At 45.2% G+C, this 25,804-nt stretch overlaps 1 protein-coding gene across 7 annotated transcripts in view; it reads right to left on the reverse strand.

The window, feature by feature from the left end:
- The window catches only part of ZDHHC14 (zinc finger DHHC-type palmitoyltransferase 14), a 309,503-nt gene extending 288,127 nt beyond the window's left edge, over positions 1-21,376 (reverse strand). For all 7 annotated transcript variants that reach the window (XM_038740357.1, XM_038740337.1, XM_038740329.1 and 4 more), the window contains exon 1: positions 20,916-21,376. In XM_038740357.1, the coding sequence (XP_038596285.1) occupies positions 20,916-21,160 (245 nt within the window). In that variant the 5' untranslated portion in view covers positions 21,161-21,376. The remainder of the gene's footprint in view (positions 1-20,915) is intronic.
- Positions 21,377-25,804: the final 4,428 nt, after the last annotated feature.

A 25,804-nucleotide genomic window follows, 5' to 3' on the forward strand; every position in this document is an offset into this window, starting at 1 on the left:
CAAACTGCTGGAATTACAATTTAGCCTCAGACCAGAACACGGCAGAGCTCTTTACTCACTGGGGTAGATACCAGTTAATCAGGTTGGACACAGTCCCTGCTCCACATGGGCCTCACATTTTTAATCCCCATTTTACAGATGAAGTAACTGAGGCCCAAAGAAGTTAAATGACTTGCCCAAGGGCATACACAGACCTGTGGCAGAGCCAGGATTAGAACCCATGTCCTTCTGACTCCCAGGCCTGTTCTTTATCCAATAAGCCACACTGCTTCTAACTGCTCAGGAGATTAGGTATGATGTCTGTGGTAGGTTCTATCTCTCAACCTTATAAAAAGTTGGAGATTGTGACATCTTTAGTGGGTATCATATGCGGAGGACAGTAGCATAAATATTTTAAACACACAGTGAAATAAAAATTAAAATGATTTAGCTTATCTATGAATTACTGGAAAAAGAAAGTGGCAGACAAACCAGGGACAAGACCTGTGACATATCTTGGCACAATTAGCTAATTGTCAGCTAATAAAACACATTTGGCTGCAAATGAAATTTATGAAGATCCTAAGGTCAAATCAGAGTTTAAGGTTTTTTTCTGCCACCACTGATAAAGGGAACAGGAGTTTATAAAGCCAGTTGTACTCCATACAGTCTTGATTCAAGAGACAAGAATTACCTTCAAAGCTTCAACCATCTTAAAAGAAGCAGAGTGGCTTAGTGGATACAGCATGGGGCTGGGAGTCAGAAGGACCTGGGTTCTTATACCGGCCTTACTTAACTTCTCCAGGCCTCAGTTACCTCATCTCTAAAATGGGGATTAAGACTGTGAGGCCCATGTGGGACAGGGACTGTGTCCAACCTGATTAACTTGTATCTACCCCAGAGCTTAGAACAGTGCTAGGCACATAGTAAGTGCTCAACAAGTAACATAAACATGCCCAGCACTATGCTGAGCACTAGGGGAGACACCGGATCATCAGATGGGACCCAATCCGCAGCCCACCCGGAGCTCTAAGTCTGAGGTTTTGATCCCTGTAGGGCCTGGCTGTTGTCTGACCACCTCCTCCTCCTCCACGTTTCCTGATCTCTGTGTTGACCTGAGGTAATCACTATAGACAAAGATTATAGAGGGCAATACTGAATGAAATACTTTCAGTGAATTCTAATGCCTAGATGGTGTGCTATCCAAAAAAATTCAACATATCATCTAGGAGACTGGAAGAGTACGGTGCCAATAGAGCATCGAGTAAGTTCACGTGGGAGGGAGGGAAAAAGCAGTATTTCCTCCCCCATCCCCAGAGATCCTAAGGGAGAGATAAGGGGTCATCACCATACAGCCCCTACTTTGCTTGCCCCTCCTTCAGGGAGAGGGAAGGTTGGCTTGCACAGCCGACTAGAGGCAGGGAAACTGCAGAATGGGGTGACAGGAGTCAGGGCCCCTCTGAGGGGTGTCTGTGCTGAAGCTGCTGCCTCAGTTCACGAGCCAGCCCAGCCAACTCAATCGCTGAGGGTGATTGCCTCGTTGCACCCACATGACACCTTTTATATCAATGTCTGTCCCCCTCTAGACTGCAAGCTCATTGTGGGCAGAGCCTGTGTCTGCTAACTCTGTTGTACTATACTCTCTCAAGTGCTTAGTACGGTGCTACACATTTAGTAAGTGCTAAATAAATACCATCATTTGATCAAGCTTCAGACAAAACTGAATTTCACAAAGTCACAATGTCCAATTTCTATAAGGTTGAGAGACAGGATCTACCACAAACATCATACCTAATCTCCTGAGCAGTTAGAATTGGTGTGGATTATTGGCTAGAGCACAGGCCTGAAAGTCAGAAGGACCTGGGTTTTAATCCTGGCTCTGCCAAAGGTCTGTTGTGTGACCTTAGGCAAGTGACTTAACTTCTTTGGGCCTCAGCTACCTCATCTGTAAAATGGGGATTAAGGGTATGAGGCCCATACCCAAGCGCTTAGTACAGTGCTCTGCACACAGTAAGTGCTCAATAAATACGATTGATTGATTGATATGGAGCAGGGACTGTGTCCAACCTGATTAACTGGCATCTACCCCAGTGCTCAGAACAGTGCTTGGCACATGGTAAGCTCTTAACAACTAATTATCATTATTATTACATCACATCACCTGCATGCCACACTCAAAACCAAATGACAAGACTGGATCACCAATAATGAAGCCCAGAAACACAGCCTGCCTAGAGGGGTTGAATCAATGTTCAATGTAACACAAATTCACTGGGCAGGACTTGTGAGATGGCTATCTATCAACAAGGTCCCCAAGCAGCTGTTATATTGCGAGCTTATTGTGAGCTTACATGAATAAGGAGGGCAGAAAAAATATTTCAAAGATATAATGAAATACAACCTCAACTAATGCAGCAGAGCAGTGGTCTATTAACAGAAAAAAATAGCAGGCAAGCAAATCAGTCACAAGCAACTGGCACCACCCAGATATATAAACTGAAGCTTTGCCAAGCAAACAGCAGCGTATCTCGAGAGGGCCATTCTGTTGATGTCAAGTGAAACCAGAACAAAATGTTAAATGATGAAACTCAACAGGCTGCTCACATGACATAAATCTAAAATATACGCATACGCACATCCTACAGACTGTATACAGGAAAACCAAAGTATTTGTGATGTCCACTTGCAAGTTTTAGCAAAATGCCCTTGGCATCCAATAAACACCATTTAAAATCAGGTTCTGAAGATATGATCTGAGGGCTCACTTCCTCCAAGAGGCCTTCCTAGACTGAGCCCCCCTTTTCCTCTGCTCAATCAATCAATCAATCAGCCGTATTTATTGAGCGCTTACTGTGTGCAGAGCACTGTACTAAGCGCTTGGGAAGTACAATTTGGCAACATATAGAGACAGTCCCTACCCAACAGTGGGCTCACAGTCTAGAAGGGGGAGACAGAGAACAAAACCAAACATACTAACAAAATAAAATAAATAGAATAGATATGTACAAGTAAAATAAATGAATGGAGTAACAAATATGTACAAACATATATACAGGTGCTGTGGGGAAGGGAAGGAGGTAAGGCGGGGGGATGGAGAGGGGGACGAGGGGGAGAGGAAGGAAGGGGCTCAGTCTGGGAAGGCCTCCTGGAGGAGGTGAGCTCTCAGTAGGGCCTTGAAGGGAGGAAGAGAGCTAGCTTGGCGGATGGGCAGAGGGAGGGCATTCCAGGCCAGGGGGATGACGTGGGCCGGGGATCGAGGGTGGGACAGGCGAGAACGAGGCACGGTGAGGAGATTAGCGGCAGAGGAGCGGAGGGTGCAGGGTGGGCTGTAGAAGGAGAGAAGGGAGGTGAGGTAGGAAGGGGCGAGGTGATGGAGAGCCTTGAAGCCGAGGGTGAGGAGTTTCTGCCTGATGCGCAGATTGATTGGTAGCCACTGGAGATTTTTGAGGAGGGGAGTAACATGCCCAGAGCGTTTCTGGACAAAGACAATCCGGGCAGCAGCATGAAGTATGGATTGAAATGGGGAGAGACACAAGGATGGGAGATCAGAGAGAAGGCTGATGCAGTAGTCCAGACGGGATAGGATGAGAGCTTGAACGAGCATGGTAGTGGTTTGGATGGAGAGGAAAGGGCGGATCTTGGCAATGTTGCGGAGCTGAGACCGGCAGGTTTTGGTGACAGCTTGGATGTGAGGGGTGAATGAGAGAGCAAAGTCGAGGATGACACCAAGGTTGCGGGCTTGTGAGATGGGAAGGATGGTAGTGCCGTCAACAGAGATGGGAAAGTCAGGGAGAGGGCAGGGTTTGGGAGGGAAGGCAAGGAGTTCAGTCTTGGACATGTTCAGTTTTAGGTGGCGGGCAGACATCCAGATGGAGATGTCCTGAAGGCAGGAGGAGATGCGAGCCTGGAGAGAGGGGGAGAGAGCAGGGGCAGAGATGTAGATTTGGGTGTCATCAGCGTAGAGATGATAGTTGAAGCCGTGGGAGCAAATGAGGTCACCAAGGGAGTGAATGTAGATCGAGAACGGAAGGGGACCAAGCACTGAACCTTGGGGAAACCCTACAGTAAGGGGATGGGAGGCGGAGGAGGAGTCTGAAAAAGAGACTGAGAATGAATGACCGGAGAGATAAGAGGAGAACCAGGAGAGGACGGAGTCTGTGAAGCCAAGGTCGGATAATGTGTTGAGGAGAAGGGGGTGGTCCACAGTGTCGAAGGCAGCTGAGAGGTCGAGGAGGATTAGGATAGAGTATGAGCCGTTGGATTTGGCAAGCAGGAGGTCATTGGTGACCCTTGAGAGGGCAGTTTCCATGGAATGTAGGGGATGGAAGCCAGACTGGAGGGGGTCGAGGAGAGTGTTGGTGTTGAGGAATTCGAGGCAGCACGTGTAGACAACTCCCCTCCCCATCGCCCCGATTCCCTCCCTCTACTCTATCCCCCTCCCCGCCCCACAGCACTTGCGTATATACGTACATATTTATTATTCTATTTATTTCATTAATGATGTGTATATATCTATAATTCTCTTTATTTATATTGATGCTACTGATGCCTGTCTACTTGTTTTGTTTTCTGTCCCCCCTTCTAGACTGTGAGCCCATTGTTGGGTAGGGATTGTCTCTGTTGCCGATTTGTACTTTCCAAGCGCTTAGTAAAGTGCTCTGCACACAGTAAGTGCTCAATAAATACAATTGAATGAATGATCTGAATAATACTTGAAAAAAGAAAAACAATGGTGTATTTCCCAATAATCACTATGAAATCTTAGCCAACACTTGAAAGCCTGGGCTAACGAAGAAGAGCAATGGCACAGGAAATCCAAAGCAGTAGAGAGATACATACTTGTCTCAAAATAACAATAAGAGACTTCAAAGGAAGGTATTCTACCACTTGAATACATTTGGTTCATCATATGAATGACAACTATCAATGAACTTGTTATGAAGTAGAGAAGATGTAAGGTATTTCAGAGGTATTTCAGAGGCATCTTTTTACTGTTCATGGATCCTCCTTGATCTACTCTCCCCTTCTTTCTAAGCAAGTGCATTCGTTCATTCATTCTCATCCTATCCCATCTGGACTACTGCATCAGCCTTCTCTCTGATCTCCCATCCTCGTGTCTCTCTCCACTTCAATCCATACTTCATGCTGCTGCCCAGATTATCTTTGTCCAGAAACGCTCTGGGCATATCACTCCCTTCCTCAAAAATCTCCAGTGGCTACCAATCAATCTGCGCATCAGGCAGAAACTCCTCACTCTCGGCTTCAAGGCTCTCCATCACCTCGCCCCCTCCTACCTCACCTCCCTTCTCTCCTTCTACAGCCCAGCCCGCACCCTCCGCTCCTCCACCGCTGATCTCCTCACCGTACCTCGCTCTCGCCTGTCCCGCCATCGACCCCCGGCCCACGTCATCCCCCGAGCCTGGAATGCCCTCCCTCTGCCCATCCGCCAAGCTAGCTCTCTTCCTCCCTTCAAGGCCCTGCTGAGAGCTCACCTCCTCCAGGAGGCCTTCCCAGACTGAGCCCCTTCCTTCCTCTCCCCCTCGTCCCCCTCTCCATCCCCCCATCTTACCTCCCTCCCTTCCCCACAGCACCTGTATATATGTATATATGTTTGTACATATTTTTTTTACTCTATTTATTTATTTAATTTATTTGTACATATCTATTCTATTTATTTTATTTTGTTAGTATGTTTGGTTTTGTTCTCTGTCTCCCCCTTTTAGACTGTGAGCCCACTGTTGGGTAGGGCCTGTCTCTATATGTTGCCAATCTGTACTTCCCAAGCGCTTAGTACAGTGCTCTGCACATAGTAAGCGCTCAATAAATACGATTGATGATGATGATGATGATGATTCATATTTATTGAGAGCTTTCTGTGTGCAAAGTGCTGTACTAAGCTTGAGTACAATATAACAATAAACAGACACACTCCCTGCCCACAAAGAGATTATAGTCTAGATAGAACAACTCATTTCTGCAGGTAAATATGAATACACACATCCGCCAAGCTAGCTCTCTTCCTCCCTTCAAAGCCTGAGCTCACCTCCTCCAAGAGGCCTTCCCAGACTGAGCCCCCTTTTTCCTCTCCTCCACCCCATCCCCCCGGCCCTACCTTCCTCCCTGCCCCATAGCACCTGTATATATGTTTGTACAGATTTATTACTCTATTTATTTTACTTGTACATATTTACTATTCTATTTATTTTGTTAATGATGTGTATTTAGCTTTAATTCTATTTGTTCTGATGACTTGACACCTGTCCACATGTTTTGTTTTGTTGTCTGTCTTCCCCTTCTAGAATGTAAGCCCGTTGTTGGGTAGGGACCGCCTCTACACGTTGCCAACTTGTACTTCCCAAGCACTTAGTACAGTGCTCTACACACAGTAAGCGCCCAATAAATGCAATTGAATGAATGAATGAATGCAGTACCCATTACTGCTTGATGAAGATGAAAAACTCAAACATCTACTAGGGCACATGGATATTGACAACATCAAAAAGGAGATTAATTGCTAAGACATTTTGACAAAGTTTAGAGAAAGATTTCAAACTGTTTCTATAGCTAGTATCGGCTAGACCTGCATCACTGTTTAGGGAAAACATATGGACTTGGACCCCTTCCCAGTCTGTAAATCTGACTCCATGCACAGTAAGGTTAGTTCAGTGCTTAGTACAGGGTCCAGGGCTTAGTAGAGTGCCTTGCATGTGTAAGCACTTAACAAATACCACAAGAAAAGAAAAAGCCTAGGGTTTGGATTTAAGTATAAGGCTCGATGACTGGTTTAACCAACCCTTGGCATGTCACTGATTTGATATGGGAGGCTTACGCCATCAATGCTCAGCTGCTAATGATCTGTTAGAATATCCTTGTTACCAATCACTCATTTATTGAGCACTTACTGTGTGTTTAGCACTGTAATAAGCACTTGGGAGAGTACACTATAACAGAGTTGGTAAACACACTGGAGGCTGTGAATTCCCTGATCACAGGCAAGATGGGGAGAAAGACATTAATGTAAATAAATTACGGGTGTGTACATAAGTACTGTTCACTTAATTTGCCATATTTTGAATGGGACCTTTTAAAACATAAAAAGGTTTCAAGCAGCCATAAAATCCTTGCTCTAAAGTTTTCCATCTAATTTTTGACAAAACAATGCTGTGTCCTTGTGAAATGGAGGAAGCCCATGTTCCCACTGGATTGTGTGAGAGATGTCAAGGTTTCTCAGATTAGTTACAATGTGGAAAATTCATTCATTCAGTCGTATTTATTGAGTGCTTACTGTGTGCAGAGCACTGTACTAAGCGCTTGGGAAATACAGTGAGAACTAAAAATTACCTTTGAGAAAGAAAATCCATCCAAGTATATCAAAAAGCCATGCTACCACCTTTTACTCTACTGTAGAAAAACTCCTACAATCTGGTCAGTAAAAGACACAGAGGACTTGCCGTGTACCCACAACTGTTCTAGCACTTGTACAGTGCTATTGTACAGTCTAGTACAATACAACAGAATTGGTAGATCCATTCCCTGACCACAAGGGGCTTATAGTCGAGAGGAGGAGTCAGATATTAATAAAAGTTACAGATACATATGTAAGTGTTGTATATTACTCAGACTTCTACAACATTATGACATTTTGGTTCTCCATTCTACATTTATGAAATGCAGTTTGAGAAGAAACCATAACTCATTTCCTTATTTCAACTGATTTATATGCTAGGTCAAAATGTCACATTATCATAAGGCCGGGAGGAGGATGGATAGTTTGTGATGGTTCTAGGACATAAAGAGAATTACATTTCTAAGTGCTTTAATATCCCACTAAAAATCCAAAATTCACATAACAAGGGTATAAATTTAAATGCAAGAGATTTTTGTAGTGGGGTGGGGGGAAGCAAGCAAACAAAAACGGAAGATTCATTATGTCAGAGTTGACTGGTTAGGCAGGCCCCACTACCTTGGCTTAGTTTAGCAAGTAAGATCTCATTAGCTAATGAAGCTCTATAATATATTCAGAACCTCAAACTTAAGAAGTGATTGGAAGCAACGAGAGCCAAAATAGGAAAGTCATCATTATGAACAGTAATCTTCTTCCTTCTCCCCAGCATCAAAATAACAAGTTTATAGCTATAATCAGGTCATTTCTGGGCATATAAAATGCAACAAACATAACATCATAATGTGCTATTGGATGGTTTTAAGAAAAGTTACATAGATGCAGCATGCCCACCTATATAGAGGTTAAAACCTATATAGAGGTTCCTAGACTGTGAGCCCACTGTTGGGTAGGGACTGTCTCTGTATGTTGCCAACTTGTACTTCTCAAGCGCTTAGTACAGTGCTCTGCACACAATAAGCGCTCAATAAATATGATTGATTGATTGATTGATTAAAATTTACTGCACAACTGAATGATCTGAAACAAAGGAAAACTATATTTTCTTGATGATGGTTCCAGTTGCCTCTGGTCATTTTTCGATCCTGTAATTGTATTTATTTATATTAATGCATTCCACTGAATTTATTGAGTACTATGGGCAGAGCACTGTACTAAGTGTTCGGGAGAATACTTACAACAATAAACAGACACGTTCCCTGCCCATATCGAGCCAATGTCTGTCTCCCCCTCCAGACTGTAAGCTCCTTGTGAGCAGGGAATGTGTCTGTATACTGTTATACTGCACTCTTCCAAGTGCTTAGTACACTGCTTTGCACACAGTACGTGCTCAATAAATATGAGTGAGTGAGTGAATTATTGAGAAACGTCTGAAGTTCAGCAGGCACTACCCCAGCATTTTCCTTGCCTGGAATGCCCAACAGCTCTCCCTCAGGTGGTCCTGGGTCTGGGTACGGAGCCGGCTTCAGCAGGGTCAACAGTTCTCCAATTGGCCTTCTTCCTCACCTGTACATCTCAGACTGTAAACTCATTATGGGCAGGAAACGTTTCTGCTAATTCTTTCTTAGTGTACTCTTCCAAGCATTTAGTACAGATCTTAGCACACAGTAAACAATAAATACCACTGATTGATTAAGGTACCTGAAATACCACCCTATGTCTAAGCTACCTTCTTATGCTATGTGGAGGGCCACGGTTTTGGTTTCTGGCAACTGGGCCAGTCAATCAACGGAATTTATTGAGTACTTACTATGTACCGAGCACTGTATGGAGTTCACTGTATGAACTCCACTTGGTGGAGTTCAATACGACAGAATCAGCAGACATAATCCCTGCCCATAATAAGCTTACAGTTTTCAGTCCTACTGCATCTGGTGGGGTTTTTTTTTCACCCAGCTCCTTCTTCACTGCCTACTTCAAGCAAACCTTAATCCCCTCTTGACTGGTGACTCACCAAAATGCTCATATTTTTGACTATTTTCTATTTAGAAGTTCTGATGTAGGGGTTGTAAGAAGCCGTGCCTCTCTGGGGCTATAAAAACTGAGCTAGAATTTCCTTGAAGCATGTGTTTTCCTGTGTGTTCTTGTTTGTTCAGTGTTCTCTCTCTGTCTCTCTCATTTCCAGTACCTGTTTACCTTTGAGAAACTGCAAGCTCATCCCTTCAAATAGGTATACAGTCTGTAACTGACAGAACAATAAGCCAAACACCAATGCCCTGATCAGAGGAATTAGCATTAACTGTATGAAGGATTGTTCTGGGATTTAATTTGGAACGGTCCCTGTCATTTTAAAGAGGGGGAAAGAAGTATGCCTATCAGTTCGGTGACTGTGTGAAATAATCTAGTAAAAAATTCCTCTCCTTGGCAGAAAGATCAATAGGCCATATATAGCCACAAAAACTAACTTTGGCAGATTATATGTTCAAAAATATTTTCATCTGCCATCTAACACTATCTGTATGAGAAAGACTCAGCTTTAGAACCCCAAAATAATGAATACCACTTCAAGATGATAAAGTACTATGATTTTTCAAACCTCTGAGACCAACTCAAAAGTTCACACATCACTTAGAGTCATTAATTACCTAATTCTCAACTTGAGGCTGCCCAGTCAACTGAGAGGCAATGGAATAACCTGCCAACTGCTCTAGAAACTATCACTAAATAAAATCCCCAGTGTTGATGAAGGTGCTAATTTATAATTATTTTAGATGTCTTTGCCACCTCTTGATTTCATTTAAATGCCTCAAAAATTCAATCGAGTCAAAACTGACAGCAGATATCAAACAGGCAGCATGGGTCAGTGTCTGTGCATCAAAGCCAGATGGGTTTCACTTATTTAATCCAAGGATTTTTTTAAAACAAACAATAAAAACCACAACAATGTTTTATGTAACACATTTGACCCACAAATTATGTACAACACTCAGTAACTAACATAAATAGTCAATAACACATCACAACTGTAACTCCTCCTGGCAAGGAGAAAGTGTTTTAAAGGGCTGAGGCTCCTTCTTTCAGCAACAGGAGTTTGGAGAATCAAATGAGGCAGGCCCCACTCACACTCTGTCCACACAGAAGCCAAGGTCACTCTGCCTGGTGCTTCTGTGCCAGTGTGATTGGATGTGCACATCCACTTCTCCCCAGGGCAGGACTGCACTAATGACTTCATGACTCCGGTTCTGACACTGGAGACATTTAAGGGCTGACAGTACTTTCACTGCAATTAAGAAACATGGTTATTCATTCATTCAATCGTATTTATTGAGTGCTTCTTATAGTGCAGAGCACTATACTAAACGCTTGGGAAGTACAAATCGGCAAATACCAATTGTTATGTGATATTAATAGAGAAGCGATGTGGCTTACTGGAAACAGCACAGGCCAGGAGTCAGAGGACCTGGATTCAAATCCTGGCTTTGCCATGTGTCTGCTGTGAAACCTTGGGCAAGTTTCTTAACTTTTCTGTGCTCATTAACCTCATCTATGAAATAGGGATTAAATCCTACTTCCTTCTACTAAAACTGTGAGCTCCATGTGGGACAGGGACTGTGTCCAACCTGATTAACTTGTATCTGGCGCAGGACTTAGAACAGTGCTTGGCACATAGTAAGTATGTAACATGTATGATAATGATTTATTTCCTACTGGTTCCTTGCAGCTTTTTGTGTATGCTACTGCCTAGGCAGCCTAAGGGAATATTCATTAACATGTGCCTTAATAACACTGCCTAATTATCTCAGTGGTTTCTGATCAAGACTCACCTCCTGCAGAAAAGCTTTTCCCAACTAATATAAAACTGGGCACAAACCTAGAATCCCAAAACACTTAAAAAAATGTTCCTGCTTAAATGAATTAATTGTACTTAAATGCATTTTATTGTCCTTTCTTCTGTACAACTGTAAATATTTCTGCTTGTTTACTTTGTTGCAGAGTAAGCTCCTTGTGCACAAGCAATCTGTCACTTTATACTGCCCAAGTGCCAAGCAGCATAGTGCAGTACCAAATGAGTGCTTACTACTTTTTAAAACTGTACTTGTTAAGGGCTTACCACATGCCAGGCATTGTACTGAGTGCTGGACTACTACAACAGTTTCCCCCAGTAGATTGTAAGATTCTCAGGACCTGGGTGTCAAACAAACTCTATGCCTAATACAGTGTCAAACACCTCACGGTTGCTCAATCAGTGCCTTTTAAGTATGATGAGTGATCCAGATTTATTTCCATATTCCCAAAAGAAATAGCACGGCATAACCATAATTGTGCTATTGATTAAGCACATACTATGTACCAATAACCACACTAAGCACTGGGGTAAATACAATATAAGCAAATCGGACAATGTCCCTATCCGAGGGTTTGTAGTCTAGGGGGGAGGGAGAACAGGTATCTTACCTCCATTTTTACAGATAAAGAAACTGAGGCACAGAGAAGTTAAATGACTTGTCCAAGATTACACAGCAGGCAGGTGGCAGAGGCAAGATTAGAACCCAGGTCTCCTGACTCCCAAGTCGACTCTTTCCACTAGGGCATGCTGCTTCTCCTTTCTGCTGCCTTCTCAATCACTTAAAATCTTGAGATAATGAGATATATTCAACCAGATTTAATCCATACTTGATATTGGAAGGTTCTAGGGAGCTTTGGAGCAGTTGTTTAAGTATTTAAAAAAACCCAAAGTGGTCTGCACATTGATAGCAATCCACTCAAAAACTTCTTTCCATCTTTCCCGGGAGCACCTAGTCACCCTAAATGTGAAAACGGAATAGGGTTTGAGGGTATTCTGTGTGAACAGATCCTTCGGAGACCATTACCTGATGCGAACAAGAAAAACTGGACATCTTATTTATCCCAAGCCCATTTTTCTGTAATGAAAAGAGATGAAAGCAAAAAGGAGACTTTAGTGCCGAAACAAATTCCCATCCGGTCTACCCACGTAAATGACTTATGGGCAAGGCCAAAGCAGCCTGGATCAGCAGTTTTAAAACCTTGGATCAGAGAAGGATGGGGAGTACTGAGGAGAGCAATGATTAAAGAGGGTGTTAGAGATGGGCAGGTTATCTGGAGGACAGAACAAATCTAACCAAGAAAAAGCTGACGATTCTCTTTCTCTCCTTGTCTCTCTCACTCCCTGCCCTTCTTCTGATCTTTTCAGGCTCTGAACCTGAACTGTCATCTCTCTCCACTCCGATTCCCCACCTCATCTTCCAAGGAACACTGTAGCTCTTCCAGGGATGGAACAATCAGAACTGGGCAGGCATGCCCAGTTGACAAGGCAGGTTGAACGGCAATTAAAAAGCTGACTCAAGGAATTGGCAACATTTCTGATGGACTAAAGCACCTGTCTCCCTTTATAAACACCACAGCTGCAACAGCACAGATAAGTTTCCATGTGAACCCTGAATTAAAATGTCGTGCCGGAAGAAGACAGTTCTGACATCAGGGCCCTACCGCCCACAACCATTTCCACTGCTGTGTTGCTCAAGAAAACTATTTTGGTGTCATGTAGACAGGCCAAAAGTTGTCTCCAACCCTTTGAACAACTCTGACCACACTACTTCCTGAAATCTGCAGTTTTATTAAGATAGGAAGCTCTTTCAAACACACCAATGATGGATATTATTTAACTCAGATATATTTACATATGAGGAGAGACAAGAGAGAGAGAGGACAGAGAGAGACAGAGAGGTGGATCATATTTTTGTTATATGGCACGTGTGGGTTGCTCTTCTTTTAGCTGATCTGTTGATGTTTAACCCAGGTGCCACTAAGTTATCTTTAGGCTGCCTGTGTGGTGCTAGGTAATGCCTCTACATCTATTACTGGTTGGAGAATCAGATGTAAACTTCCAAAGCTAATTTCAGTCCTCCTCAAGCAAACTGATGTACAGTTATGTACAGCCTATACCTGGAAAACCCCTCAAACAGTCAATGACTTTCAGGATAGAAGAGAATCTTTTCTCATTTCTACTACTCAGACAGCACACTCTTCACTAATGAATGAATGGCTGAAGAAGTAACAGATTGAAATCATGTCCTCGGTAAGTCTAACAGTGTGCTGTGAATGTGGTTTATTGTGGCCAGAGTATTAGCTCATTGAGGGCAGGGAACGTGTCTACCAACTATTACATTGTATTCTCCCAAGCACTTAGTACAGAGCTCTGCACACAGTAGTACTCAATAAATACTACTGATTGATTGAAAAAACTTCAGACCGAGCTGAAGGGTGACAAAGTAGCTGCTGTGGGTATCAATCTTCTTAACAGCTAAGAGACCTTGGACCTAGCAAAAATACCACTTCTGATTCTTGAGCAACTCTATGTATCGTTCATATGCACTCATCTATCAAAATTGAAGCAATGCTCATCACAGCATAAGTTTTGCTGGGGGTTAATGGGAGTACAGTTGAGTAGAACGGGCTACTCAAGCTGCTGCTGTATGAGGAATACAAGCAAAGAAAGTAGATGAAACATTTCCATTAATTAACATTTCCATTAAGAGAAGCAGCATGGCTCAGTGGAAAAGAGCATGGGCTTTGGAGTCAGAAGTCATGGGTTCAAATCCAGGCTCTGCCAATTGTTAGCTATGTGACTTTGGGCAAGTCACTTAACTTCTCTGGGCCTCAGTTACCTCATCTGTAAAATAGGCATTAAGACTGTGAGCCCCCCGTGGGACTACCTGATCACCTTGTAACCTCCCCAGTGCTTTGAACATAGTAAGCGCTTAATAAATGCCATCATTATTATTATTGTTATTATGATTTCCAAGCTACTATAAAGCTTAACCTCAAACAATAAGTTCATCTATGAACCCATGGGAAACCACCAGGGCAAACAAAAAGTCTAACTTCCATCAATTGTGAATGGGATGTCTTATTTTTGAAACAAAACCTTTGGGAAATTGTGACAAGAGATAGATTCTTAAAAGTGTCCGACTGAAAATACCAATTGCAACACTATAGCAAGGAATGACTTTAACATGCACAAAGTGTGCAATGAATTACCGCTTGGTCATTCATCTGTCTTTACAGCTAAACTCACAGATGCAGATAAAATCTTACCATCAGCGGCATCATCTTTGAACCCAAAGGACATTTTTATACTCTGGTGTGAATGAATGATTTTGCACAGGTTTTCATGGTCTGTAATACACGATGTAGCTTCATATTTTGGCTGTGGGCAGTGTGTAGGTTGCTTCTTGCACATCTGCTTTAGTCCATGACCTTTTGCAAGTCTTCTGGCATCTATTTAGCTAGAATTTAGCTGAATAAAACTGGACTTGCAACATACCATAGCTTTATTTGCTCATGATGGGGAAAGAGTCAGACAAGACATCATCAACTCTGATGTTTCCAGTCATGCCAACATGAAATAACCTCAGGATTTCTGAGAAGTAGTATGGGTAGCCAAGCCAGTACAATAGCTGCCAGCTTGAGCTTTCTAATGTGTCAAATGCATTATTGTAAAATATGTGCCTTGAGACACAGATTTGCAGATACTTTTGAAAGAAAGACCTAAATGTCTACTTATATTTAAAACTTGAAAAGATAAATCTTTCCACCCCCACCACAGACTACCATTTAAAGGCAAGTTACATAAAATTCTTGAGGCCCAACTCAAAAGACTTAAAATAATTCAGGATAGGGCTTCTAATGCTGCAGTCACCTAGCCTACAAAGATGATCTCTGTAGTGGCTAACTAAAACCACATTACAATTGTGCAAGCACATGGTTGACCGTGTTGCACAACAGCCCCTTCAGAAGGACTTGGGTGAGCACTTTGCTAGCAATGGTGAGCAAAGGGATGCTATAAGCTTTTCCTGACTTCCTTCTCAAGGCTGGAGATGATTATGGCATTTATGAAAAGGCATTTCCTCTGCACTCTATATGTAAAGGAAAAGCCTATTTAAGCAATACTTCCACTTCCTGCTTTAAAATACTATGTCTGACATCAGATCCCATGTCTTGGCTATTCCTCGTGGCTCCAACTACGAGAGTACTTCAAAATTTGAAGTGAATCATACATCAATGCATTTGGTCAGTTCTCTACACTTCACTGCGGCCTCCTATTCCCTACCTGAGAATTTAATATTTTTCATCTCTCAATATCCACTGCAAGGTTGTGCTACAGCATACCTTGAATGTTAAGACTTTCTAGTGAGACCCTCAGGGTTCCATGATGTGCCTCAGTATGAGACCTACAATTCAACTCCAGTATTCAATGTATGTCGGATCTGCCATTTTTAAACTTCAGTATTTTTTATCACATTGATTTTGCAGGACAGAGACAATGGTACTCATTGAGCACTTTCTAGATATAGAGCACTGTACTAAGTGCTTGAAGGAATGCAATACAACAGAGTTGGTAGATATGTCCCTACTGACAAGATGCTTACAGACTAGAGGGGAAAACAGACATTAAGATAAATTATGGATATATGCATAAATCCTGTGGGGCTGAGGGCTGGGTGAATATCAAGTATTTAAAGGGTACAGATCCAAGTGCATAGGTGTCACAGAAAAGTGAGGGTGAAGAGGATATGGGGGCTTAGTGGGGGAAGGCCTCTTGGTTATAACTATATTTGTTCTGATGATTTTGACACCTGTCTACATGTTTTGTTTTGTTGTCTGTCTCCCCCTTCTAGACTGCGAGCCCGCTGTTGGGTAGGGACCATCTCTATATGTTGCCAACTTGTACTTCCCAAGCGCTTAGTACAGTGCTCTGCACACAGTAAGCGCTCAATAAATACAATTGAATGAATAAATGAATGTAATTTTAATAAGGCTTTGAAGGTGGCGAAAGTGGTGGTCTACTGTGTATGAAGTGGGAGGGAGACCCAGGCCAGAGGAAGGATGTGGGCAAGGGGCTGGTGGTGAGCTCAACGTACGTGAGTGGGTTGGTGTGAGAGGAGCGAAGGGTGTGGGCTGGGTTGTAGCAGGGCTGCCCCTGCTCTCTCCCCCTCCCTCCAGGCTCGCATCTCCTCCTGCCTTCAGGACATCTCCTTCTGGATGTCCGCCCGCCACCTAAAGCTCAACATGTCGAAGACTGAGCTCCTTGTCTTCCCTCCCAAACCTTGTCCTCTCCCTGACTTTCCCATCTCTGTTGACGGCACTACCATCCTTCCCGTCTCACAAGCCCGCAACCTTGGTGTCATCCTCGACTCCGCTCTCTCATTCACCCCTCACATCCAAGCCGTCACCAAAACCTGCCGGTCTCAGCTCCGTAACATTGCCAAGATCCGCCCTTTCCTCTCCATCCAAACTGCTACCCTGCTCATTCAAGCTCTCATCCTATCCCGTCTGGACTACTGCACCAGCCTTCTCTCTGATCTCCCATCCTCGTGTCTCTCTGCACTTCAATCCATACTTCATGCTGCTGCCCAGATTATCTTTGTCCAGAAACGCTCTGGACATATTACTCCCCTCCTCAAAAACCTCCAATGGCTACCGATCAATCTGCGCATCAGGCAGAAACTCCTCACCCTGGGCTTCAAGGCTCTCCATCACCTCGCCCCCTCCTACCTCACCTCCCTTCTCTCCTTCTACTGCCCAGCCCACACCCTCCGCTCCTCCACCGCTAATCTCCTCACTGTACCTCACTCTCGCCTGTCCCGCCATCGACCCCCGGCCCACGTCATCCCCCGGGCCTGGAATGCCCTCCCTCTGCCCATCCGCCAAGCTAGCTCTCTTCCTCCCTTCAAGGCCCTGCTGAGAGCTCACCTCCTCCAGGAGGCCTTCCCAGACTGAGCCCCTTCCCTCCTCTCCCCTTCGTCCTCCTCTCCATCCCCCCATCTTACCTCCTTCCCTTCCCCACAGCACCTGTATATATGTATATATGGTTGTACATATTTATTACTCTATTTATTTATTTATTTATTTATTTATTTTACTTGTACATTTCTATCCTACTTATTTTATTTTGTTGGTATGTTTGGTTCTGTTCTCTGTCTCCCCCTTTTAGACTGTGAGCCCACTGTTGGGTAGGGACTGTCTCTATGTGATGCCAATTTGTACTTCCCAAGCACTTAGTACAGTGCTCTGCACATAGTAAGCGCTCAATAAATACGATTGATTGATTGATTGATTGATTGTAGGAGGAGAGCAGTGAGGTAAGATAGAAAGGGCGAGGCTGATTGAGTGCTTTAAAGCTGATGGGAGTAAGATTCCAGGTGAAAAGGCTTTCTTAGGAAAATTAAATTTCTCTAGACAGAATGAGTAGAAATACGGCCCTTACAATGATCTCTGAGCACAACAACAGTCACGAAAGGTTTCGCGATAACTTGAGTTTGGAATGACTGAGTTGCAGAATATCATAGAGAACAACCCACATAGACAGATGATATAAAAATGATGCTTGTAAAGTCCCAACACACACATTTATTTCTGCTCACCAGAACATTACCACAATACTGACACATGGCAGTTCTAGAACAACCTGCTAGGGAGGACATTTGGGAGCTCGTCACTTGAAAAAAGAAACCACGGTATGAGTAAACTGCTTGAGAAAGAAACTGCATTTATGATTTGGGATAGGTCCTGAATTTAAAGGGAAAGAAAATACAGGAGATTCGAAAAATATATATAGTAGGCATCTAGATACCTACATACAGCACACAATACACTTTACTGTACATACCACAAACAAAACCCAGCACAGTAACATAATTCCAAAATTAGCAATTCGGTCCCTGCTCTTGAAATCTGAAGTAGTGCACTAGAAACAGATTGTTTCATCTGTAAAAATATCACCTAATATTCTAGTTCCCAGAACTTGCATAAGAGCTGATTCATCTCCAGAAAACCACCCATTTATTGTCTCCATCTTGTTTCCTCAGTTTTGTTGAGAATAAGTACGCAAAGTTACTGGTCCAATATCACAGGGCAAGCCAAAAATAAAACAGTTCTCCAGACTTCATGTCCAGTGCCACCGTCTCTAGTTTCCAACACTTCCTCAGTAAAATTCATGTATCATGTAGAATCTTCCTTAGTCTGAATATAAATTATTGGGAAGCAGCATGGCTCAGTGGAAAGAGCACAGGCTTTGGAGTCAGAGGTCATGGGTTCAAATCCTGCCTCCAATTGTCAGCTGTGTGACTTTGGGCAAGTCACTTAACTTCTCTGTGCCTCAGATACCTCATCTGTAAAATGGGAATTAAAGACTGTGAGCCCCTGATCGGACAACCTGATCACCTTGTAACCTCCCCAGCGCTTAGAACAGTGCTTTGCACATAGTAAGCACTTAATAAATGCCATTATTATTATATTACTAAACTACAAGCCCACAAATAGAAAACATATTTATATGACTAATGAAACAGTTTGAAAATATAAAGAATGATGAAAAAAAACCAGTCGATTCCAGCAGTTTTAAAGTGTTCCATCTAGGAGAATTTTTACATGCAAAATAATTTCCCCAGGGAGATTGGGATGGCTTTAAGTAAAAGTTAGTAATTTACCAAGAGATCATGGACACACAAAGTACAACAAGCACCGGGTATAAAGTCAGATACTTCAGTTCTTATCATCATCCTTAATTAAGTTCTGTAGGTTTTAACCCTGTTCGACTGAAAGTCTATCTCCTTTGGCTGTAGGACAGAGTGCATCTTTCCCTTGGGGATATGGATTTCAAGGGCTGTAAAAAGTTTTGAAAAAACACACTCTGCTACAGATGAATAGAAGTCAGGATGGATGAAAGAAACGGGGAAATAAGGTTCACTTTCCTAACCCTACCCCCATCCTAAAATGCAGGGGTCAATATCAAAAATATAAAGCCACTGATAAACTAGCAGGCTTTCTGAAACCTGGAACAAGTCAGCCAGCCAAAGGCGGTAAGCGGCAATATGAGTACTGGTACACTCTTCCACTACGCATAACGCTAGAATTCTGTCTTGTGGAATAAGAAGTTGCTGTGTGGTCTGTAAGGGTGCTGTGGGCAAGCGATCATGTCTACCACCACCTCTGTTGTACCGTACTTTCTCAAGTGCTTTGTACACTGCTCCACACCTAGTAAGCGATCCATAAATACAATTGATTATTTAAAGCAAATCCACTGTATTTACTGAGCACTCACTGTGTGCAGAACATTGTACTAAGCGCTTAGAAAAGTAATCATGAATAAATCGGTAGATGTGTTCCCTGCCCACAGGCCTGCAGTATCCGGACAACTGTTCCTGAAGGTATTTCCTACTGACACACAATGCCCAAGAACTTTACCAGCCATAAACCTTTCAAAGTGTTATGGCATACAATGCGGGCCATATGAAACGTTTAGTTATTCAAAAAACTGAGAGCTCAACAAGAATTAAAAATAGCCTGCTGCCTACACACTGGGAGGGCTGCAATTTAAGGCTGAAATGGAAGAATCCTTCTTTACTTTCCATTTTTCCATGGCAGGAGTGTTGCCAGTTTAGGGTTTCATGAGAACCACAGGAGGTCCAAAATAGCATCACCAATGGTTTTTATTGAGCTCTTACCATATGCAAAACATTACACTATGCACTTGGGAGAGTAGACTACAAGAGAGTTGGCAGACATGGCCCCTGCCCATAATGAGCTTACAGGCTACTGGGAGAGATGGACATTGATATAAATAATCATATTTCCAAAATATCACCAGATCAGTTGTATTTATTGAGCGCTCACTGTGCGCAGGGCACTAACTAAGCACTTGGGAGAGTACAACACAACAACAGACACATTCCCTGCCCACAACCTGATGAAAAATTCAAGTTGTCCCTAAACTTCAAAATAAAACCCAGGTAAAAGGCAATGACTGCTGGGGTACAACTCTGCAACTGGCCAGGGCCTGGTGATACCAGCTGAAGAGAGCAGCAAATGGGCAACCATCAATCGCCACTCATCCTAAACCCCTGTGGACCAAAATGCCAAAGAGGTGTCTGGACTACGGCATGGTGTAATGGATAGAGCACGGGCCTGAGGGTCGGGAGGTCACGAATTCTAATCCCGGCTCCACCACTTATCTGTTGTGTGGCCTTGGCATGTCAGTTCACTTCCCTGGGTCTCAGTTACCCCATCTGTAAAACGGGGATGGAGACTGTGGGCCTCAAGAGGGACAGGGACTGTGCTCAACCCGATCTGCTTGTATCCGGCCCTGCGTTTAGTACAGTGGTTGGCACATAGTAAGCACTTAACAAATACCAACATTCATTCATTCAATCGTATTTATTGAGCGCTTACTGTGTGCAGAGCACTGTACTAAGTGCTTGGGAAGTACAAGTTGGCCACATACAGAGACGGTCCCTACCCAACAGTGGGCTCACAATCTAGAAAAGTGGGCTCACAGTCTAGAAGATTCACATTCACATTCATTGTTATTATTAACCCTCCTCCTCTCTCCCTCCATCATCCACCGGGGCCCAAAGGAGGAGGCCTGGCTATCCACCTACTTTCCAAGCAACCCCTAAATTCCGAGATTGTGTTATATAACTACTGGAGCCACCGCTGCTGGAAATCGAAAGTAAACGGGGATGGGAGGAAAGAGTGGGGGCGGGGAAGGAGAGAAGGATGAACTTGCCCTTACTCGAAAGCGAAGAAGAGTCCGCTGGTGACCAAGATGAGGATGAGAGTCAGGTAGAAGACTCCTGTCTGCCGGGCCATCATGATCCTCCCGTTACAGAAGAACTTGTTTCTTCCCGGGAACACCTCCCATTTCCTCCTGGCGGCGATTTTCTTCTTTTTGTGGGGTGACTCCATGGGAGAGGAGCTGTGGGTGCTGATCTGACTGTACTCGCAGTCTTTCATGGACCCACCGCCTCCAGGAGTCATCAAAGAGGGTAGCGAGCTGGGAGGGGGGCAGACCTCCCCCCTCCCCCCAAACCCTGAACCCGAACCTTCCTCGTCCCCCCACAGTGTAGCGATTTTCCCTGCGGATTCCCCAAAGGTGCTACCGGTCCAGCGCCAACTTTGCCAGGCACAACGCGGTGAGGACCCGGGGCACCAAAGCTGTCATAGCAGAAGTGCTCTCCTGGACCCCCACCCCGCTCCCAGAAAAAGGGGTGTTAAACCCCACCCCGTGTCCCAGGGGGTCCCCCAAGCTCCCCTGGAAGGCACCCAAGGCAGCACCCCCCAACCAGGCACCAATCCCACCCCCTCTCCCCTTGGACGCGGACCTCTTTTAATCCTTCTTCCAGGGGACACCCCACTCCCCTCCCGGAGGTCCGGGCTGTCGGGGTACTTTGGGTTGGCGGGGGCCGCCCCGCACAAAAAGAAAAAGGCTCAGCAGCCAGTCAGCTCTCCTTCTCCGGGTTTATTATAATCCATCCTTCCGGCGGCGGGGTGACGGGAGGTGAGAAGGACCGACAATCGTCCAGGCGGCGCAAGACGACTCCTCTAGTCTCCCTCCGAGACGCAAACAAACAACAAAACGACAATCGCTCCGGGGTCAATAATCCCTGGAGAAGAGGCTGGATGCAAAGCGGGGTGGCTGCTCGCTGAGCGGGTGGTTGCAGCTGCTCCTGTTGCCCCTGCTGTTGCAGTTGTTACAGCTGCCGCCGCCGCTGTTGCAGTTGCTGCAACTGCCGCCGCCAGTGTTGCAGTTGCCGCAGCTGCCGCCGGCTTAATTCCTTCCTCTGGCCCCCCAAGAGGACGTGTCAGGGCCTCCTCCTGCTCCTCCTCCGGCGCGGTCAGGACCCTTGTGTGCCGACGCTCCCCGGCAGCTCCCTTCCAGCGCGGGCCGGCCCGGAGGTTTCCCTCCCTTTTCGGGCCCGGAATGGGCGGGGGTCCTCCCGGACCCTCGGGCTCCTCCTTGCCGGCCTTAGGAAGCCCCCCGCCAGAGTCGGGGCTGCGGGCCGCCCCCCGTGCCCTCCCGGGAGGAGCCTCGACCCCGGCGGCGGGGGCGCTCACCTGCCATCGCCCCCCGGACAGGTGGGAGGAGGGTCGGCCGGACCCCTCCCCCCAGCCGCGATCATCCCCTTTATCCCCAGCAGCCGAAGACTGGGATCGAGCCCGGACGCGCTCCCCTCCCAGGGAAGCGGGTGGGAAATCCAACAGGGGGAGGAGGCTGCTTTCCACACCTTCCTCCCCCCGACTAGTCTCGCACCGCTCCTGCAGACCCCCCAATTGGGGGGAAGCACGCAAGGCTGCTCGTCTTCCCCCTCCACGCACCGCAAACGCTGCGAGGGGCGGTGGTCGGGGAAGACGGTGCCCAGTGCCAGAGTGAGAACGGGGAGGAGAGGAAGTGAGCAAGGGGGCAACTCTTTCACCGGCAGGCCGAGGAAGAAACATCTGCCGGGGGTGTAGTGGGGGGGAGGTCTGTGCCGACTCCCACCCGACCCCCGTCCACCTCCCAACAGCCCGAGACAGCAAAGAAACTGAGGAAGGGGCGGGTGGGCATGGTGCCGCGCCCGCGATCCCCCCGCCCCATTCATGCATTCATTCATTCAATCATATTTATTGAGCGCTGACTGTGTGCAGAGCACTGGACTAAGCGCCTGGGAAGGTGCAATGCAACAATAAGCCTCATTTATTCAGTCGTATTTACTGAGCGCTGACTGTGTGCAGAACAGTGGACTAAGCGCCTGGGAAGGTGCAGTACAATAATAAAGAGTTAATTTATTCAGCCGTATTAGTGCTGACTGTGTGCAGAGCACTGGACTAAGCGCCTGGGAAGGTGCAATACAATAATAAACCGTGCATTTATTCGGTCGTATTTACTGAGAGCTGAGTGTGTACACAGCACTGGACTAAGCGCTTGGGAAGTACAAACCGGCAACATATAGCGATGGTCCCTACCCAACAACGGGCGCAGGTCTGACGTCTGAGTCTCCCTCCAGCGGCGTCTTTGTTCATTTTGTTTCTTCCACCTGCGCTCCCTCGTGCTCTAAAGGGGAGGACCCCAACCCCGTCTGCACCCTGGGGAAAGGGACTTAACCCTTATTAACCCTTCCCCCAGCCCCCCAAAAGCGTACAATTCTCTTGCACGGGGATTGGGGCACCCCAGCCTGCTTCCCGGGTTCATTCATTCATTCAGTCGCATTTATTGAACGCTTAGTGCGTGCAGAGCACTGTACTAGGCGCCAGCATGGACAGAAGCGGGAGCCGCCTCTCCCCTTCCTCCTTTTCTTCTTCTTCCCCTAGCTTTTTGGTAGCAATCGGAGGCAGAGGGGCAAAGCCCACCACCCTCTGCCGCACGGCAACTGGGTACCTGGGCAAGGGGACCCAGAAGGGAGGCGTGAAAAGGGGGGGGTGGGGGAGAAGAACCCCGGACCCCTTCCTCCCCGCCACTTTGGCCGCCCGGCCCTCTGGGAGTTGTAGTTCCGCGGGTTGCAGGGGCCCGGCAAGACTACAAAGTCTGGCAAGGCTCGCTGACAATGCACCAAGAGTTTGCAACAATGCATTCAGTTCCAAGTGTAGGAACGGCAGGAAATGGGGTGGGGGAAGCCGTGTGTGTGTAAGAGAGAGACAGAATGAAATTATCCCCCAACCACCCTGCCCCCCCCCCCAAAAAAAAAAAAAAACTCCTGCAAGGCATTTGTGAATGAAGCAAATTTGGGCTCTCCAAACCAGGTTGGTGGCTTCGGACAATGAAGACCCAATCAGTGCTAAGAGGAGGTGTTACTTCCACATGTGTTAAGAAGGGATTAGTCATTCATTCAATCGTATTTATTGAGCGCTTACTGGGTGCAAAGCACACCAACAGACACGTTCCCTGCCCACAATGAGCTCACAGTTTAGAGGAGACAGAAGCAGCGTAGCTCAGTGGAAAGAGCCCGGACTTTGGAGTCAGAGGTCATGGGTTCGAATCCCAGCTCTGCCAATTGTCAGCTGTGTGACTTTGGGCAAGTCACTTAACTTCTCTGGGTCTCAGTTACCTCATCTGTAAAATGGGGATTAAGACTGTGAGCCCCCTGTGGGACAACCTGATCACTTTGTAACCTCCCCAGCGCTTAGAACAGTGCTTTGCACATAGTAAGCGCTTAATAAATGCCATTATTATTATTATTATACATAAATAATAGATATGTACATATGTGCCTTTAAATTCATACAGGATTTTTAAATATCAAGTGCAAAATAGTTTCAATTTTCTATTCACTTCACCTTAGACATGAATTTTAATAAAGAGTAAGAGGGACTTTATTTTTTCCTCATAAGGGCATTTGATTAAAACATAAAACATCACTACTGTTACAAGGCCTTTCCCTCACAGGAGATTAAAGTCTAATCATAGAATGGCTAAAAAAAAACAGGAAAAAAAGATGATGTAAAACTACCTTCTTTTCCTTTTAAAATGTAGGCTTTGCCTCCAATTAAGGACAACAACTGTGTGAACATATTTTAATAGATTACTATCAGTTCATTAGTCAATCTATCAATCAGTGATATTTATTGAGCGCTTACTATGTGCAGGGAACTGTTCTAAACGCTTGGGAGAGTACAACAGACTTAAGCAGACACATTCCCTGCCCATAACAATCTTACAGTCTAGAAGGGGAGATAGATATTAATACGAATAAATAATCTGTAAGTATATAATTAAAAGATAAGTACATAAGTGTTGTGGGGTTGGGGGTGAAAGGAGTATCAAATGTCCAAAGGTCACAGATCCAAGTGCATAGGTGGTGCAGAAGGGAGTGAACCATTGCTCAATCAATGCTATTTACTGAGAACTTACTTTGTGTATTTAACCCTGCTGTTTTTCCAGTGGTTACCAGCATTGCTCTGAGAGCCTAGACACAGACCATCCTTGCACTGCACAATGTGCTGCATCTCTGGCCGCTTACTCATTCGTTATTATTATTATTATTGTTACAGTATTTGTTAAGGGCTTGCTATGTGCCAGGCACTGTACTAAGCACTGGGCCAAATACAAGCAAACCTGGTTGGACACAGTCCCTGTCCCACATGGGGCTCACACAGCCTCAATCCCCATTTTACAGATGAGGTAACTGAGGCACCGAGACGTGAAGTGATTGTCCAAGGTCACGCAGCAGACAAGTGGTGGAGTTAGAATTAGAACCCACGACCTTCTGACTCCCAGGCCCGTGTTATATCCACTATGCCATGCTGCTTCGTTGCACTCTTTCCTCCAGCCAAACCTTCACTGACAGGGACAATGGAATGCAAATGCTGCAGTTTAAGCCACTGTCAATTTGAGCACCCATGTGCAGAAGGTAATACAAAGCGCTTGGAAGAATATGATAAAAGAGGACACAATCCCTGCCCACAGGGTACTTACACTCTAGTAACCTCTCGCTTGGTTCTCGGTCCTGAATAATAATAATAATCGTGGTATTTATTAATAATAATGATGGTATTTGTTAAGTGCTTACTATGTGCCAAGCACTGTTCTAAGCGCTGGAGTAGATATAAGGTAACCAGGTTGTCCCACGTGGGGTTCACAGTCTTAATTCCTGTTTCACAGATGAGGTAACTGAGGCACAGGTAAGTTAAGTGACTTGCCCAAAGTCA

This window comes from Tachyglossus aculeatus, chromosome 2 (assembly GCF_015852505.1).
Source record: "Tachyglossus aculeatus isolate mTacAcu1 chromosome 2, mTacAcu1.pri, whole genome shotgun sequence".
NCBI classification, from domain to species: domain Eukaryota; kingdom Metazoa; phylum Chordata; class Mammalia; order Monotremata; family Tachyglossidae; genus Tachyglossus; species Tachyglossus aculeatus.